At 35.7% G+C, this 17,100-nt stretch overlaps 1 protein-coding gene across 2 annotated transcripts in view; it reads left to right on the forward strand.

Moving 5' to 3' along the window:
* The window catches only part of CAPZA2 (capping actin protein of muscle Z-line subunit alpha 2), a 61,911-nt gene that overhangs the window by 26,021 nt on the left and 18,790 nt on the right, over nucleotides 1-17,100 (forward strand). For both annotated transcript variants that reach the window (XM_017867341.1, XM_017867340.1), the window contains exons 3-5: nucleotides 4,766-4,817; nucleotides 10,573-10,636; nucleotides 16,030-16,236. In XM_017867341.1, coding sequence (XP_017722830.1) covers nucleotides 4,766-4,817; nucleotides 10,573-10,636; nucleotides 16,030-16,236 — 323 coding nt within the window. The remainder of the gene's footprint in view (nucleotides 1-4,765; nucleotides 4,818-10,572; nucleotides 10,637-16,029; nucleotides 16,237-17,100) is intronic.

The following is a 17,100-nucleotide window of genomic DNA, read 5'->3' on the forward strand; positions in this document are numbered from 1 at the left end:
TTATTAAAATTTTTTAAAAGTAATTTTTTAAAAGTAATAAATAAATTTTATTCATATCACTGACCAGACTATATCCTCATTCTGGGAAAGGAGAGTCTTTTTGGTAAATTGTTTTATTTAAGTAAAACTATAAGCACATGTAGTAGATATTTCTTCAGTAGAGCTCTTAAATAGTTTAAAAAGACACCAGGCCAGGTGCAGTGACTCACTCCTATAATACCAGCACTTTGGGAAGACGAGGCAGGCAGATCACTTGAGACCAGGAGTTTGAGACCAGCGTGGGCAGTATAATGAAACCTTGTCTCTACCAAAAAAAAGAAAAAAATTAGCCAGGTGTGGTGGCATGCACCTGTAGTCCCAGCTACTTGAGAGGCTGAGTTAGGAGGATCACTTCAGCCCAGGAGGTTTAAGACAGCCAAGATCACACCCGTTGTACTCCAGCCTGGGCAACAAAACGAGACCCTATCTCAAAAAAAAAAAAAAAAAAGACAACAGATGTTTCATCATGACCATATATTTTTTGGAATTGTGAAAAGAATTTTCGTATATCTTTTAAAGAAAATCCTGTGAGATCAGTATGAACAGCCAAAAGAAAAAGGGAAAAAACATTTTCATACTGCATAGAGCCTGACAGCACATGTGAAAACAATTTGTTATTTAAATTATGTCTTGTAAATCACTTCACAGTAGGCCTTACCTTAAACTTCACTGGCAGACATTTTTATAATTATTCACCCATAGATCTGAAATTTAAACTGCTGTAAAGTCTCCTGGTTCCTATAGACTGTAACAGTAGCTGCTCTTCAGCAGTAGGAACAACATACTTGAAAGAAAAATGGCCTGTAGTGATCTCTTTATAAAACTTCTTACGTTGTTAGAAGAATACATTACTTTCAAGTACTATCTATAAATGTGTTGTTGTTTCTTCTTCATATATATTTGAACTTTACCGTGTCTTAAAAGTGAATTTACACAGAGCTCTTCAGTTTCAGTTTTTTAAACATTCTACATAGTAAACTAGTTAAATGTTTTTTAAGAAGTTTAATCATTTTTTTTCTTAGTATAAGATACAGGACTGGGCACTGTGGCTCACTTCTGTAATCCCAACACTTTGGGAGGCTGAGGCAGGAGGATTGCTTGAGGCCAGGTGTTTGCGACCAGCCTGGGCAACATAGTGAGACCCCCATCTCTACCAAAAAAAAAAAAAGATATAATGGAATCTCACCTCAGGAAAGATTAGTTTTGAAAGTCAGAAAGTGAGGCAAAAGTTGTATAAAGTTAAAATTATCCTAGAAGTCCCTGAGGTCATCCACAAACTACAATAATACATGATTTAGTGCTTACAATTACATATGGCAGTTCTTACGCATTTTAAAATTTAACCACTGAGCTGTGCTTAGAAGGCAGAATGGAAAATTGACGTTGTAAAAAAATCTGGAAATTAAAATCTGCTGTTTAATATAACTACAAAATCTTATGTAGTAAACTGGGGAGTTGGAGAGAATGCAGAAGTACTTTTACTTCCTGTAAGATTTAACTTCTTTTTTAATATTCAACCTCTGTAACCTACATATACATTAATGTATTTGATGATTGGCGGATTAAAGAAGATAGTCTCTTCCTCCTTAGGGTCAAAAAGTGGCATGTAACTTAAATTGATAATGGTGAGACTGCACTAAAGTCAGTAGCCTCCAAACTGTACAATTCACAAAGCCAAGAGTAAATAGAATTTTAAGAAAAGTTTTCTACATACTTTTCTTACCTTGAGTTAAAAGTCCTAAAAGAATGTATGCATCCTGGCCGGGCGCGGTGGCTCAAGCCTGTAATCCCAGCACTTTGGGAGGCCGAGACAGGCGGATCACAAGGTCAGGAGATCGAGACCATCCTGGCTAACACGGTGAAACCCCGTCTCTACTAAAATACAAAACTAGCCGGGCGAGGTGGTGGGCGCCTGTAGTCCCGGCTACTCGGGAGGCTGAGGCAGGAGAATGGCGTGAACCCGGGAGGCGGAGCTTGCAGTGAGCTGAGATCCGGCCACTGCACTCCAGTCCGGGCGACAGAGCGAGACTCCGCCTCAAAAAAAAAAAAAAAAAAAAAAGAATGTATGCATCCTAGAAATTGCTTTCCTAAGTCTATTTGAAATTGACATTGAATTAATATATTCTCTGTTGAGTTGTAGTAAATTTGGGCATTCAATATGAGCCTATTAAATAGGCCTGGGTAGAGAGTAAGCTATGGAATAGAAGTGGTGGGGATACAGGATTATCTAATAAATCTTTAACGGCGAAAGAATATTTAAGAGTTAGATAAAAGGGATACAAAGGGCGGGCCACAGTGGCGCTCACCGCCTGTAATGGGCCAGCACTTTGGGACCATTCCCGGTGGATCACCTGAAGTCAGGAGTTCAACAACCCAGCTGGGCCAACATGGTGAAACCCCTCGTCTCCTTACTCTAAAAAAAAAAAAAAAAAAACTAGTACGGTGTGGGCTGGTGCATGCTGTAATCTAGCTACTAAGGAGGCTGAGAGCAGGAGATTGCTGGCAAACCGAATGGAGGTGGAGGTTGCATTGAGCTGAGATCACGCCCACTGCACCTCCAGCCTGGGTGACAGGTGAGCTCGCGTCTAAAAAAAAAAAAAGAGAGCAGGGTGGCGGTGGCTCAAGGGCCTGTAATCCCAGGCAGCTTTGGGCAGGCGAGACGCGTGAGTCACAAGGTCAGGAGATCAAGACCATCCCTAGGCTAACAAGCGTGAGAACGCCGTCTCTAGCTAAAAGATAACAAAAACAAAAAAAAAAAAAACGCAGCGCCGGGCGAGGTGGCCGGGCGGGCGCCTGTAGTCCCCAGCCATACTCGGGGGCTGAGGCAGGAGATTGGGCGTGAAGGCCTGGAGGCGGAGCCTTGCAGTCGAGCTGAGATCCGGCCACTGGCAGCTCGCAGCCTGGGCGACAGAGCGAGACTCCGTCTCAAAAAAAAAAAAAAAAAAAAGAGTTTAGAAAAGAATTAATTATTTGAAGGGAAAATAGTTAGATGGTTCCCAAATGCTGCTTCCTAGGCTGACTCTGTTAGAATCACTGAAACATGGATCTCTGGTCTTCATTCTCAAACATGTAGTCATAGATCTGGACTAGGGTTCTGAAATCTATATTCCTTAAGTCTCCTGCCCTCCACCCTGTGGTTTATGTATTGCCTGGCTTGGAACCACAGCCTGATTTCTTAAGATAAATATTTTATTCAAATTATCTTCTTTATTTCTTCTACTCTTCTTATGATAAAAGCATGAATTTATTATTTTTTTCCAAAGTAGAGCTAACTGATCAAATAAATCTTATTTTTCAATCATTTACCCATTTGGAACTGGAATAGGCATACTGTCCATGCAGTATCGCTGTTCATTGTGTTTAAACTATTGAAAATAAAATAATCATATTTATCAAATAGAACTTCCCACTTTGTGGGATAAAAATAACAGTAATTATAAATTTCTCATTTTTTAAAATAGTTTTTTAGGCAGAAGCATCCATTGTTTAAAATCAGTTAATTTCAAAATTTAAATAGTAGTATTTCAGTGGTTAGCAAAGGATATTGTTTTTTAAATAAGGACTTGTTGCTGAAAAGAGGTGAGTTATGTGAATAGGCAGTGGGTTTTTTTCTTTTGAAGTGGCTTCGTTGTAAAAATGATTCATAGTCATTCTAAACTTTCCAAAGTGCAAAAAAGAATCTAAACATCACACAAAATTCTACCTTCTAGTTCCCCATTGTTCAAATGAATTACTTCAAACATCTCTCAACTAACAAGTATATTTAACCATACATAAATATGATAATATACATACTAAATTTTTCTCTTCCTGCCTATTATATTACAAATGTATATCCTTGTTGGTAAATATAAGTGTACATTATTTTCATGGCTGCCTAGTTTCACACTCTATGTAAGAACTGTAATCTTTTTACATTTAACCAGTTTTTTAATGGAAGATATTTAGGTTGTGTTATTTTCATCTAGTGAAAAATTAGGATATATTGTATTATTTACTTTGTAATTGCAACTAAGTGAAATAGCCGGGTGCTTGGGAAAAATAATGAAAGAAAATACACTAAGACTAGAAAAGAATTTGGTTTTTTGGTGAGAGCCGTATGTGACTTTTTTTCTTTTATGTTTTACAAAGTTCTTGGATTTTTTTCAATAAAATATTATTTTGAAGTCACCTTCAAAATAAGAATAATCCTAAATCTTTTCTGCAGACTTTAACATACCGTTTTTCCAGTGTAGCTTATTTCGCCTTTAGTTCCTTGGAGATATATTACATACAGCAGGGGTGTCCAATCTTCTGGACACATTGGAAGACGAAGAATTGTCTTGGGCTACACGAGAAATACACTAAAACTCACAATAGCTGATGAGCTTAAAAAAAATCCCACGATGTTTTAGAGTTTACGAATTTGTGTTGGATCACATTCATAGCTGTCTTAGGCCATGGATTGGACAAGCTTGGATTGTAGTCTGCCTGCATTGACTATTAAGGGTGTAAAGGAATATATATTTGTATTTCATTCCCCTTCATATTTACTAACCAAAACCTTTTTTTTTTTTTTTTTTTAATACTATGACGTGTGTTTGGGTATTTTGGTCATGGGTGATATTTTGATCTTGCTTGTGTTTGGGGTGGGAGGTGTTAATACATCACCAAAATAATCTGCATTCATTACATTCTTGAAACATATAAAAATAATAATGTAGATAACACAATAATTGTTTTGCAGATGTTCGGTTACTGCTTAATAATGACAATCTTCTCAGGGAAGGAGCAGCCCAGTAAGTATTATTTGTTATACTAACCTAACTAAAATGACATGGGAAAATGAGAGATGTTTTAAAGTGTGTGGGGTATTTTGTGTTTTGTTTTGTTTTGTTTTGAGATGGAGTCTCACTCTGTCGCCCATGCTGGAGTTCAGTGGTGTGATCTCGGCTCACTGCAACCTCTGCCTCCCGGGTTCAAGCAATTATCCTGCCTCAGCCTCCCAAGTAGCTGGGATTACAGGCACACACCACCACACCTGGTTGATTTTTGTATTTTTAGTAGAGATGGGGTTTTAACCATATTGGCCAGGCTGATATCGAATTCCTGACCTTGTGATCCACCTGCCTCGGCTTCCCAAAGATCTGGGATGACAGGCGTGAGCCACCACACCTGGCCTAAAAGTGTTTTTAAAGCACTAATCTCTGACATAGATATTTGCACATCAATTTCAAATGTGTATGATTTTATATATATCTACTAGGCAGGCTAGGAGAAAGATATTTTTTATCACAGAAGGACTTAGAGGTACAACTATGACATGAGATTATTCACGGTGTGTCTAGCGTGGCTTATACCCTCAGTTAATACTATATTTTGACATTTGCAAAGTTGGAAAAAATTATTTTGAAATTGTGGTTGCTACCATTTTTATGTAGATTTTGCATTTTATTTTGTGTTTGACCCTAATAGCTTTTGAGAGCTTTTAAAGTTGGGAGTTTATTTACTCATAAATGCCTAACATAGTACCTGACACATACATGCACACTGAATTTTTGAGTGATTTAAGGAAGTAGGCAATTCTAAATCTTAATACATCATCTTTGGACCAGTGACCCCAGCCATGACTTTTCACAGCTATCCTGCAATTTCAGAGAAATACTTGGTTTTCTCCCTATTTCTCCTCCCAAAATAAGGTCTAGAGACTTATTTTAGGCTTACCGATTCTACTACTCATTTGAAAATGACGAAATAGTGCATTCTTTCTTACAAAGAAAGTTTAGTATCCATCCAGTCAGCTACTTTCCATCCTAGTATAATACCCAATATGTAAAATCCTGACTAATGGCTGGGTACGGTGGCTCACGCCTGTAATCCCAGCACTTTGGGGACCAAGGCAGGCGGATCACGAGGTCAAGAGATTGAGACCACCCTGACCAACATGGTGAAATCCTGTCTCTATTAAAAATACAAAAATTAGCTGGGCGCAGTGGCTCATGCCTGTAGTCCCAGCTACTCGGGAGGCTGAGGCAGGAGAATCACTTGAACCTGGGAGGCGGAGGTTGCAGTGAGCCGAGATGGTGCCACTGCAGTCCAACCTGGTGACAGAGCGAGACTCCGTCTCAAAAAAAAAAAAAAAGAAAAGAAAATCTGACTGATGGTGAAAATTTCTCTCATTTTATTGTTTGAACATTTGAAGTCTTTAAAAAATAAATAATATGGCCTTTATGAAGGTAGAGGTTCACAGACTTGTAGGCATATCTGCATTTGCTTGTGATGAAAATTCCTGTTATTTGTAGCAGTTTTTTAATTGTGGAAAAATACACATAAAACATACTATTTTACCCATTAAGTGTACAGATCAGTGGCTTTAATACATTTACATTGTTGTGTAATCATAGCCACCATCCATTTTCAGAACTTTTTTTCATCTTTTCAAGCTGATACTTGAAAACCCCTGGCAACCACCATTCAACTATCTATGAATTTGACAACTTAGGTACCTCTTAGGAGTGGAATAGTACGGTATTTGCCTTTTGTGACTGGCCTATTTTACTTAGCCTAATGTCTTCAAAGTTTATCCATGTTGTAGTGTGTGTCAGAATTTCCTTCATTTTTAGGCTGAATAATATTCCATTGTATGTGTACAGCACATTTTGTTTGTCCATTTATCTGCCAATGGACACTTGAGTTGCTTCCACCCGTTAATTATATTAAAGTGCTTCATAGGAATCAGTGTAGTTTATCCTTTTGATTTTAGTTACCAATTTATGAGTAAATGACCGCTTGCTCCTAAATATTTTAAAGCGTATTGAAATTTTTTATCTATTAAAGTGAGATTAATTTTCTTTATAATTGTATAAAACATGTTGACAAAAGTCTTATGGATGCAAAGGAAACATACAGCGTTTATGAACAGTACTTTCAAAGTAAGCTTTTCCTTTATGGTCTCCATGTTAAATAAGTTGTGGGTTGTTTCATGTTGGTGCAAAATTAGTGGATTGTTTTAAGTCAAGAAAATGAGAAACTTGGTAAGTTAGAGTACTATTCATAAATAGCATGAAATAGTTATACATTTGACTCAAGATACGTGAAAGTATGGGACTTTTATTTGTCCAAAGAATTATTGATCTGTTAATGATTGTTAGATTTAATTTAAATAAATTGTATTTGTTGTAAGAGAAATGTGAAGATGAGCTACATTTCTCTTTTATTATAAACCAAATTTCTGGAACAGCTGTGGTCCACACTTCATGTACATTGTAATAGGAAATGCACGATATTCTTTTAAGCAAATGAGCATTTGAGGACGTCAGTAATTGTGATAAAATATGATGCTTATAGTATGACCCTAGGAAAAAACTCATCAAGACCTTTACTAGAAACTTCAGATTTTCTTTGCATGTGGTTGTAATCTCAGCAAATGTTTGCCTACTAGTTAAAAAAAAAAAAAAAATACTGAGTTTGATTGACTTCAGTAGTATGCAGTTTCTCAAAACTATCCATTTAAGTTCATGTTGTAGACATCTCTGGGTGTCTGTGAAGTACAGAATATATACTGTAAGTCACTGATTGACTTGACTTCAGAATGCTGTTACTGTGGTTCACAGTGTGCTCGCTATGAAATAATTTCTGAGCAAAAGTAGTGTTACCCTGTTCTTCACCCCACTTAGTTCTGAATTACTTTTGTCCTCAAAAGATAATAATTTGTTACCTATCATTGAGGCCATCCAAAACTACATAACAAAAGCTCAGAAGACATTATAAAAGCATTTAGAATGTTTTCCAGTGGCAGTTTCACTAGAGTAAGTGTATGGCTATAGACTGTTTCTTTTCACTTGCACTTTTGATACTGAATTTCTTTTATACAAATACATCTTTCCCACATATATGTACGTTTCCTCCTTTCTTCCACCTTTGCCTTGTTGCTTTATCTCCTTTTTTTTTTTTTTTCTTTGCCCCTTACCTTTTTTGTAGGGGGGAAAACATGACAATTATTCTTTAGAGTGGTTGTAATGGGACATCTTTACAAAAAGGTACCAATTCAGTATGTTTCAGAGTAAAATTAGATATACTGAAGAGTTGGTATTGTCAAGTCAAGAACACTTTGAAATACCCAGAAATAGCTTCTTATTCAACAGACATTGCCAGACTTTGCTGTGATGATGAGATAAATAAGCCTCTTAGGGATTTTCCAATGGAGAGTCAGACATGTTTAATATCAGACCAAGTGAAATGAAATACAATAGAGGCATATGAAAGGCCTTTATAACCCAAAGGAAGAAAATTTTAATTTCTATTTAAAGGTGATTTCTGAGATGTTTTAAATGAGCAGGATTTTAATAGTAAGAGAAACGATGTGGCTAAACTGAGGGAAGAGCAGGGAGAAAAGTATAAGATACAACTTGATGGAAAGGGTATAAAAATCTAAATACAGTAACAGGTGACTTAGAAATTGATTGGGCCACAGAATTCTGCAAGAGCAGGCAGAACATTGTTTTTACTGTGTCTAGTAGAATGCTTAGCTTGTAATAATATGAGCTCAGTAAGTATTTGCATAGATGGAGGGGTGGATGAATGAATGATGAGTGGGTGCATAAAGTGAGTTTTAGGAACTGAAGAGACTGGAATTTATCTGGTCCAAACTACTGTTTTTATATCTATACAGTAAGTGAGGTGGCCTGTACTGGTTAATGATAGGGTTGAAGCAATATCTGGATAGTTTCACTCCTAGATGAGTACCTTTTCCACTATACTGTGTAATGTCACCATTTAACTTACTTTGAGCCTTTAAGATAAAATTTTAACCTATTTCGTATTATTTGTCTCCTTTTCAGATTTCCTATTCTTCCTCTATCCCCTCCTCCCAAGTTAGAGGTGGATGGCTTTTTATATCATGGGCAATAAAAGGCTTTCATTCCAGCCTGGGCCCAAATTACTGTTTAAACTTATTTAAATATGACCTTATTGGAAAATGAATCCAAAATTTTAGCTAAGAGACTTAGTTTAAAACATACTTTTGGATAAATCATTTCAGGATTAATAATGCCCTGGCTGTATTGAGTTTATTCTTAGGAAAATTACAGTTTTCATGAATTAGGAAAATCAGAAGTGCATAGCTTCTTTTTCTTTCTGACCCTCGTACACTTCTGTATTCACTGTCATCTTTTTTGAGCATGCAGTATCAAGGATTAGACAGCTGATGATTTAATTCTACTTTGCTGTTTTTACATTTACTAGTCTCCTATTAACTCATCAATAATGCTTTGTTTAACCAAGCTTTCCTTTCTCAAGGAGACTCAGGAGCTAATACCTGAAAATTCAGTGGATGCCTGGCCATCCCGAATAATCTGGAAAGTTTCCAAGAAGATTAAGTTTAGAGATGTATTTCTGAGATTGGAAATTCTCAATATCCTTTCTGTTAAGTGACAGTGATTTCCCAGATTGTAGATTTAATTTAAAAATATAATTTTTAGATAATATTTTATACTCTTGAGAATTTTTTCTACACAAATATATGGTAATGTATTATTCTTTACTCCTATGAGAGTAGAGAGAGAGTAGCTTTATTCTTGGATCCATCTCGTCACCATTTCCTACTTCACACTCTGCGGTTTTTAACCTTAGCAACGGCCTAACTACTTTTTCTGGCTCTCGTTGCTCCACTGCCCAATTCATCATGTATACGCTGCTGCCAGATTAATCTTTAGAAGTACTTCTGTGTTCTCCTTTCTCAAAAAGCTTCTGTGACTGCTCTGTCTCCCAAATAAAGTAATTATTCCATCATTCAGAGCCTTTGAGTTCATTTCAGTAAATATAACTGAACACCTGCTGCATGCCAGGCATTGAGCTTGGTGCTTTCTGTGATGTTGTACCTAACTTATTTTCTCAGGCGTTGTGCTCATACGGTCCCTCTACTCTTTTCTGCTCATCCCTCCAATTTCCATAAACCAGAGCCTATCCAGTTTTTCAAGTCAGTTTTTCAGTATCACAGTTATTAAGAAATTACCCCAATTCTCTTCTCTTCTCACTGTTGCCTCAACAGAAGGTAGTCTTTTTTTTTTTTTAAAGCATTCTTTGGAGTGCTTCATTGGTAATTCTCTTACTATGCTTTATACTTTGTGTTATGGTTATGTTTATCCATTATCTCTTATTCACCTGTAGGCCTCTTGGAGAATATATCTAAGTATTCTTTGCGTCTCTCACAGCACCTAGTCTGTTTCCTGGTATAGTAAATATATACTTGAATAATTGGATGCATCTCTTATCAGTAACCTTTATTTTCAGGGTCTTGAATGAAAAGCCCAGTTATATTTGCTGATTTAATTTTATTTTGCTAAACATTGAAAGCTGGATATCATTGTTCAGTTTTAAAATAGCCATGTCGATATTTTTAGTTAGTATAAGTTCAGTAATGGAGAATTACAATTTTGTTTATTTTGCCGTGTGCAATATAGGAGGAGACTTTATTGATGGGTGAATTTTTTGACCATTGTTTTTAAAAACCATTAAATATATAATTTTAAGTAATTGCCATTTTCTTCTTTTTAGTGCATTTGCACAGTATAACTTGGACCAGTTTACTCCAGTAAAAATTGAAGGTTATGAAGATCAGGTATGTTTCATATAAACACAGTAGCTAGCTATTCTTTGTTTTGTTTGTAACCGTTAAGGTATCCTGCAAGAGCTGTGAAGTGGTATGCTTCAAGATAAAAAATTATTCATATTTTAATCATAACCACTTATGGGCAAGTAATTGAAGTTTTACTTTCTTTCGTTGATACCAATAATACTATTAGCAGAAAGTCCCTTTTAGAAATACTCAGATGTAATTCATTTAAGATTTTACTTTCTTATTTTTTTCTGAGAAGAAAATCCTATATTAATCCAAAGTCTAGAATATATGTTAGTAGATTTATATCATAATTTGGTTGCTGTGGAATTCTACAGTTCTTCATGTGGGTAACTTAGCATTTAGTAATTTTTAAATCTCTTCTTTCCAAAATACAAGTTAGATTTGCTAAGCTAAAGAAAAGCCCACCAAAAGGTCACTAGCTTTTTTTTTTATTTTTTTGGTTAGAGTTTCTAATAGTGATTATTTGAATGCATTTCATGCTTGCATGAAGGACAGCTTATGTAAAACACTATGAATGAAGAACTGGTAGGTAGAAAATAAGGGAAAATGGTTAAGAAAGAACATAAGAGTAAAGATTCTAGTGCCCTAATGCATGTCAAAGCTGTTTATTCGGAATTATCTCATTCTGTAATATGTAGTCACATAGTAGCGGGGACAAGCAAAGACTAGCCCCTAGAAGGGAGCTTGTAACTGAAGGGAAATTTTAAGCTTATTTATAGATATCGTGTGTGTATATACAAAGCTATGTAGAGTGTCATTGTATTAATCTGCAACAATTTATTTTATCCTCCCCCTGGAAGATTTGGGGTTTTTTGCCCTTTTTCTTTACTACATAAATAATGCTATTATTAACATCTTGTAGCCCGATCCTTATATTAACAATTATTTTTGGGCATAAAATTGGCTGTAAAAGAAAATTAGCTGTGTTCTTTTAAAATGTCTAGAATAGCCTCCAAAAAAGTCACTCTATGACCTGGCATATATTTTAATCTTAAATATTTAAAAACTAAAAAGTAAAAGAAGGTAAACAGTATACTAACTTCACATGGACTAGTAGATTTTAAACCTTTAGTAAAGAAAATAACTAACGAATAGGATTTAGAAAAAAATTATGCCAAAGAATAATATATCAAACTAAAGAGATTTGTACAGAAATGCAAAAAATGGTTCCGGAATACTAAGACAGATTGGTCTTACATATTAAATAAATATCAACAAAAAAGAAAAATCTTATGATGTCATCAATAGACCGGTAAAAGGAATTTGAGAAATTAGTACCATTTTCTCATTAAAAAAACAAAAAATTCTAGTAAAAAATAGGGAATCTGAAGAAACCTCTTAAAATATTGAAGACCTTAACCAAAAAAAGTTAATAGTAAATTATAAAAACTAAAAAACCACTGAAACAAAATTTAGTTAAAATGTGAATTACTAGGTAATGGCCTGCTATCAGTGTTATCAATTTATCAAAAAATAAATGGAGAATGTTAGCAGTAACGAACAAAAACTTGAAAACTGTAAAATTTGGAAAAATAAAAGAAAACTTCTTTGTGACCTGAAATTTATATATTTAAGGAACACCAAGAAGACACTAGTAATATCACTTCCAACAAAAAAAAAAAAAAAAGCTATTAGAACACTATAAAGATTGGGGAAGAGTCTGAACTTAAGGTAAGGATACAAAACTCATTCGTTGTCCTTTATTACAGCAAGTAAGGACCTGAAACTAGAAATGGTGGGGGTCAGAGTGTGACAGGGAATTCAATTTAAAATAATGGTAAAAATTATAGGAATAAGCTTCATCAAAAAAAGGCGTAGGATTATGAAGAAAATAGTGATGGTCTTCTCAAGCAACAAAAGCAAAAACTAACACATGGGATCTAATTAAAGAACTTCTGCACAGCAAAGGATACTGTCAACAGAGTAAACAGACAACCTACAGAATGGGAGACAAATTTTGCAAATTATGCCTCTGACAAAGGTTTAAATCCAGCATCTAGAAAGAACTTACATTTAAAAGATAAAAACAACCCCATTAAAAAGTGGGCAAAGGATATGAACAGACACTTTTCCAAAGCAGACATACTTGAGGCCAAACAAGCGTATGAAAAAAAAAAAGATCACCATCACTGATAATTAGAAAAATGCAAGTCAGAACCACAATGAGATACCATTTCAAACCAGTCAGAATGGCTGCTATTAGAAAGTCAAAAAATAACAGATGCTTGTGAGGTTACGAAGCAAAAGGAATGCGTATACACTGTTGGTGGGAGTGTATATTCAACTATTGTGGAAGACAGTGTGGCAATTCCTCAGGGACCTAAAACAGACCTAAAACAGAGTTACCGTTTGACCCAGCAATCCCATTACTGGTTATATACCCAAAGGATTATGAATCATTCTGTTATAAAGAAACATGCTCGCATATGTTCATTGCAGCACTATTCACAATAGCGAAGACATGGAATCTAAATATCAGTGATGATAGACTAGGTGAAGAAAATGTGGCATATATACACCATAGACTACTGTGCAGCCATGAAAAAGAACAAGCTTTATGTCGCTTGCAAGAATATGGATGGAGCTGAAGGCCATTATTATTCTTAGCAGACTAACACAGTATCTTAGCAGAAAATCAAATATCACATGTTCTCACTTATTAGTGGGAGATAATGATGAGAACACATGACACATAGAAGGGAACAAAACATTGGGGCCTATCAGAGGGTGGAGGGTGGGAGGAGGGAGAGGATCAGGAAAAATAACAAATGGGTACTAGGCTTTATACCTGGGTGATGAAATAATCTGTGCAACACGCACATGACACAAGTTTACCTGTGTAATAAACCTGCACATGTACCCCTGAACTTTAAAAAAGAAAATGTGATAGTCTTGAAACACATAAAACAGGATCTGACCAATGGAAAGGTGTTCTAAATTCTATTCTTAGATAAAAAATTAAATTATTTTAAAAGTAATATATGAATTTGATGAAATTTGAATTAGAATCCTGATCAGTTTTTTTTTAATTGGTCAACATTTTCGTAAAGTTTATGTGGAAAAAAAACACATGCTTGAAATAACCAAGAAATACATATATATATATATATACATATATATATATATATACACACACACATATATATATGAAAAAACCATTAAGCACAGTGAGGGAGAATTGCCTTACCAGATAGTACAAGTTGTTTTACAGCCAATGTTACGTCAATGTGGTGGTGTATAGAGTAGACAAAAAATCAGTAGAGCAGCATAGAGAACCAGAATTTAGTCTCAGAATATACGAAAAATTTTATACAGATATTGGCATAACTGGTTTCTATCAAGAAGAAAATTAAGTTGGACCTCTGTCACATACAGTATACAGAAATAGATTTCAGGTGGTTTAAAAACGTGAAAAATGACTAAAATTTTAGAAGAAAATCTGAGTCTACATGTGCAATACAGGGCTAGGGAGACCATCTTAAATAATACTGGATACCCAGGAAGTATAAAAGATGGACATTTTACTATATATTAATGTTTTTAACTGTAGAATGAAACTTATCTTAAAGAACTCTTATAAATTGATAAGAAAAGACCCCAGATAAAATATTTTAATATATTTGCTCACAGAAAAGCAAATGACCCACAAATGTGAAAAGCCATACTTATTTCTATCAGTAGTCAGTGGAATTAAAATGATATATTTTCTACCCATCAGACTAAAAAAACCAGTTATAATGCCTATCATTGGTGGTAATATGGATGGAAGCATGCTCTCATACATGTATAGAAATTTGGATTGTCACAGGAGTATATATTAAAAATTATAATACCTGCTGTCCCTACCACCACTGCTTGGGAATTTATTCAATAGAAATAAAAGTATCCAATGGAAATAGAAACATCCATATGTTAAAATATATGTACAGCAGTACTCATTTCACCTTTTTTGTTGTTATTGTTGAGTCAGGGTCCTACTCTGTCACCCAGGCTGGAGTGCAGTGACACAATCACAGCTCGTTGCAGCCTCAATTTCCTGGGCTGAGTAGCTGGGACTATGGGCGCATGCCACCACGACTGACTAATTTAAAAAATTTTTTTGTAGAGATGAGGTCTTACTGTGTTTCCTGGGCTGGTCTCAACCTCCTGAGCTGAAGCCATCCTGCCCCCTCGGCCTACCAAAGCGCTAGGATTACAGGCATGAGCTACTATGCCCAGTCTTATTTCACCATTTTTAATGTGTTCCTCCTTTCCCCAAAAGGAAACAGCCCAGAAATAAAGAGATGGCACATCAGTAGTGGATTGGCAGACTAAACTATGTTATAATCACATCATGGGACATTATGCAGCCATTTAAAAGAATGGTGAGAAATATATCAGTTGACTTTGAGGGATTTCCATAGGATATTTATGTTGAAAGAAGCCAGATGCAGAGAAGAGTGTGTGTTTGTGTGTGTGTGTATACGTAGACACACACATTTTCATCTCATTCTTATAAAATAATGACCAACCGCTTCTCGGCCTTTTGGCTAAGATCAAGTGCAGTAAAATAATGACCAAAAAATTCTGTGTATGTGCAAATATAGACATGTGTATATCTTTATCTGTAAGATTTTATGACTGAAAAAATTTAGAAAGGTGTGTATCCTGTGTTGTTAGCATGATATACATCAGAGGGATGGATAAGTCCCGAGATAGCTAAGGAGTCAAAAGACTGGAAGAATTGCAAGGGAAGGAAAAGGGGAAATTTTTTAAATAAAGCACAGAATGTCAGATAATACATTATGCACTGTGGATGTATAATTTAAATTTATGTAAATGAATTATGTTTTTAAATATTTGGAAATCAATTAAAATCAGTTGTCAATGTGGTTTTTAAGAAGCAAGAAGCAGATACTTCAGAGTAAGTAAGACTGTGGGCCCAGAGGCGAGGTGGGGAATACACCGAAGAGGATTTGCACCAGACCAAAACCATTCAGGTAACCAGCCTGATTGGAGGTTCTCACAAGTTCTGTAGTTTTGAGGAACTAGAGTCTGATATCAGACATTGTAACCTGTTAGAGTTCTCAAAGCAGAAAACCCACCAAACCCACTTGAACAGTGTTTTTAGAGGTTGCGTTTTTTTTCCACCAGTAGTTGGAAGTTATATTGGGAGAAAATCTGATCTGCACTGGATGAGAGTAACCTCATTGTCTGGATAGTCAACTCGTTTGAAGTATTAATAGTCATACCATATGATTAAAATATATGCCTGGAATAGGATTGTTTTATAGTTTTAAGGAAGAAGCTTAGATAAGTGTAATTATGATGTATTAGTACTGAAATGCTGCTTTTTTCCTTTTTTTTTTTCTAAATTCATTCCATCATCAAAGGTATTGATAACAGAACATGGCGACTTGGGAAATGGAAAGTTTTTGGATCCAAAGAACAGAATCTGTTTTAAATTTGATCACTTAAGAAAGGAGGCAACTGATCCAAGACCCTGTGAAGTAGAAAATGCAGTTGAATCGTGGAGAACTTCAGTAGAAACTGCTCTGAGAGCTTACGTAAAAGAACATTACCCGAATGGAGTCTGCACTGTAAGTCATCAGTAGCAGCTTTGTGTGTGTATTTTGTGTAAATGAGAGTCTTTAGTGTCTCCTAAAATTTACAGTAACTTACAGAATTGACATTGTATAATTTGTCATTTTTTTCCTTAAATATTTCTAAGAATGTTTACTATGTTTTCAAGAAATTCTGGATAATAAATAGATACATTAGGATGGCTTAAAATAGAGAAATGGTTGTACCTTGATTTAAATCCATGTAGAAATTCTAATACGTTGATTAAGGGAGCATGATATGGTGAGATTCTGTAAACTTATGTTCATGACTCGTCTCAGTTTAGATCAAATTTATTTTTATTAAGTTACAGAAATCTGAGAACAAATAAAATTAGTTGGAAGTAAAATTATATGTTTATGTATTTTATAGTTACATTTCTTGTGTTTTTTTGTGTGGTTGTTTCATAGGTTCAGCCTGTTTTTATATTTTCAAGAAATCCATGGCTGGGCACAGTGGCTCACGCCTGTAATCCCAGAACTTTGGGAGAGGCCAAGGCAGGTGGATCACCTGAGGTCAGGAGTTCGAGACCAGCCTGGCCAACATGGTGAAACTGTCTCTACTTTAAAAAAATACGACTAGGGCCGGGCGCGGTGGCTCAAGCCTGTAATCCTAGCACTTTGGGAGGCTGAGATGGGCGGATCACGAGGTCAGGAGATCGAGACTATCCTGGCTAACACGGTGAAACCCCATCTCTACTAAAAAATACAAAAAACTAGCCGGGCGAGGTGGCGGGCGCCTGTAGCCCCAGCTACTCGGGAGGCTGAGGCAGGAGAATGGCGTAAACCCGGGAGGCGGAGCTTGCAGTGAGCTGAGATCCGGCCACTGCACTCCAGCCTGGG

The sequence above is a fragment of the Rhinopithecus bieti genome, unplaced genomic scaffold (genome assembly GCF_001698545.2).
Source record: "Rhinopithecus bieti isolate Rb0 unplaced genomic scaffold, ASM169854v2 scaffold_3858, whole genome shotgun sequence".
Classification (NCBI taxonomy): Eukaryota; Metazoa; Chordata; class Mammalia; order Primates; family Cercopithecidae; genus Rhinopithecus; species Rhinopithecus bieti.